We start from the raw sequence: 2,665 nt of genomic DNA on the forward strand, positions 1-2,665 counted from the left end.
TTAGCATCATTTTTCTCAAAAACTGCAAGGTTGTGTGCGGAGAACTTTTTCCTAAGGAATCTCTATATATTTATGATGTTAAATATTAAAAAAGTAGGTAGTGCCCCACTTGGTGGAACGAAACCCTATTTCTAGGCCTCTTTTAGGCTACCGACAGCGGCCTAATGGCATTTACATCGTCAAATTGTTGAGTGCTGACGACGATACGCCAGTGCAGCGAGGCCGGAACAAAAACACCCGCGGGCGTTTGTTTGCCCGGAACCTTCCCTCACTCACGCGGGGGACACCCAACTTCCGGTGGCCCACCGGAAGTCGCCGCCAACATGGCCGCGCCCATAGGAGCGTGGTGGCGACTTTAAAGTTCTCCGCTAATTTTTGTTATTTTGTATTTACCAGTTTATCTACCTGGCGAAGCCCGTTGAATTCATCACCAGGTATAGCCCACCGAGCTGTTAGCTCGTGTCTCTTCTTTCAGGGGTGACCTGGCCTCACGCGACACCCTCTTCAAGTGGCCGACATCGTTATCGGCAACATCAGCGCCACACGCGGGAATTTAGAACAGCAGCAGCAGCACCACGTAGACGCACCACGTAGACGCACGCGCGTTGGTACTAAATGCGGAGGTGGGCGAAGCCGGGAGGAGGATCAACGCGACTACCACGGGGAGAGAGAGAGAGATAGGAGACCCAAGATCTCACTCGAACAGGCGTCGGCAGGGTCCGGGATCGAACCCGACTCGCGTAGCAGGCGGGCTGAGGACACAGCGGTGGCAACTGCCTCCAACACGCGCAGAGGGGCTGCTGGGTGCGGGTGGGCTGTGAGGGGTGCCGTGCGTTAGAAGTGAGCGCCTTGCCACTGGGGGTGGAAGGGGTGAGCGTGGAAAGGGGGTGGTGGAAGAGGGGGTGGTGGAATGGGTTGGTGTGTGAAGGGGAGCGGTGGTGTAGCAGTTAGCGCGCTGCGCTATGAACTTGGCGACCCGGATTCGATTCCCGCTCACAGACAACACCAGTGGCGATTATCTGAACCGATCCTGGGCCTCCCCTAGGTCGACTCAGCCTCAAATGAGTACCTGGTGCGATGATGTAAACATCGCCGCTAGGGAGACAAAGGCGGCCCGGCGTAGTGCTGGCCACCCCCACCCCCTCGTGTGCCGTGTCGGCCTTTATAGGTGCCCGCTAACACCACTTGCCCCTACAGTATGTTAAGGCTATACCGGGGTGGGGGGGGATCTTTGTCTTTGTGTTGTGAAGGCGGGAGCGGGAGGCTGCAAACAATCGGCAGAGCGATGAATTCGCCGCTGGTCGCTTTGACGCAACCCGCGAGAATCATCGCGAGGCGACCGCTCGCCCCGCCGCGCCGCCCGCGGTCGTCGTCGTCGTCGTCGTCGGCGGCGGCGGCGGCCGAGAAATCCGCCGCCTCCTTCTGGGCGCTGTGCCGCGAGCGCCACTTCGTGTACGCGGCGAACATCGGCGCCGGCGGGCAGACTCCGGCCCACGGTGCGACGAAGCTGCCCCGGGGAGCGGAGGTGGCGGCCGACGACGAGGAGCAGGATGAGGAGGGGTTGAGCTTCGGGCCCATGGGGGTGGAGCTGCGGAGGAACGTGCGCGCCGCGTGGTGGGCCGATGTGGTGACGGCCCGGCAGGACGTGGTCGGGGTGGAGACGCCGGCTCTGAGCCCGGCCACTCGCGAGCTGAGACGCTCTCTCGTCGACGGTGAGCGCCGCGCGCTGCGTCGTTGCGTTTTCGCTCATCGCGGGGGTTTCGCACGTTCAGAGATGGTTCGCCGCGTGTGCCGCACCGATACAAATCCTCGCCGTCGTCCGTCGTGATCATCGGTTGGGTCAGTCAGTTTTAAGAGGAGGCCCCGGTGGCTGGGAGATGTTAACTACCTCGCCTGGTCTACAGGATGTCGTGGGTTCGATCCCGACCCTGACACCTGCTGCATATTTAGAGTCTACCATGTCTCTCTCCCCGTGGTCGCGTGGATTTTGCTCCGAGTCCTCCGGTTTTTCCCCTCCACATTTCGAGACATTCGTTGAGAATGTTTGAGCTGCAATCCATTTCCAAATCATTTGCGGCCAGGTCGCTATATAGCTCAGTGGGGCTCACCTGGTAAAAAAAAAAATGTAGATTTATAATGGTAATATCAGAGACAATGAGCCACCAATGCAGAGAACCTGGGTTCAAGCCCTGGGTCTGGGTGGCGTCGCGAGTCTTGAGGGTTCATGATGGCCATGTCCGAGTCGCCGTGTGTTCATCTGTCTCTGTTCTAACCCTCCTCCTCTCTTGTGTGCCCCAAGGCATGCTGGGATGCTACCCACAAGCCCTTGCACTTTCCAACCGCAAACTGCCCTTTGGCCTTGCACAGGTGGGGGTCTGCAGGCCGCGGGGAGAGAGGTGAGTGAGTGGGAGCCGAGACAGACTAGCAGTGGACTGAACATGGCTGATGATGACTTGGGGCGGTGACATGGCCGAGTGGTAACGCGTTTGCCGCTCGTTGTCATGCTGTGTGTGTGTACGTGCGAGTGTGTATGTTGCTTTGTGGGGAGAGGTTAGAGCTCTGCGCTGAGAACCCGGCCACCCGAGTTGGATTCCCGCTCGCGGCCAACACCAGTGGCGAATATCTGAACCGGTCCTGGGCCTCCCCTAGGTCGACTCGGCCTAAA

At 59.2% G+C, this 2,665-nt stretch overlaps 1 protein-coding gene across 1 annotated transcript in view; it reads left to right on the forward strand.

Annotated features, from left to right (window-relative positions):
- Nucleotides 1–305: 305 nt before the first annotated feature.
- The window catches only part of POLG2 (DNA polymerase gamma 2, accessory subunit), a 9,483-nt gene continuing 7,123 nt past the window's right edge, over nucleotides 306–2,665 (forward strand). The window contains exons 1-3 of the mRNA XM_061577015.1: nucleotides 306–434; nucleotides 1,251–1,712; nucleotides 2,300–2,396. Of these exons, the coding sequence (XP_061432999.1) occupies nucleotides 1,286–1,712; nucleotides 2,300–2,396 (524 nt within the window). The 5' untranslated portion in view covers nucleotides 306–434; nucleotides 1,251–1,285. The remainder of the gene's footprint in view (nucleotides 435–1,250; nucleotides 1,713–2,299; nucleotides 2,397–2,665) is intronic.

This window comes from Lethenteron reissneri, chromosome 63, assembly GCF_015708825.2.
Source record: "Lethenteron reissneri isolate LAM-NWPU_2019-01 chromosome 63, ASM1570882v1, whole genome shotgun sequence".
NCBI classification, from domain to species: Eukaryota; Metazoa; Chordata; class Hyperoartia; order Petromyzontiformes; family Petromyzontidae; genus Lethenteron; species Lethenteron reissneri.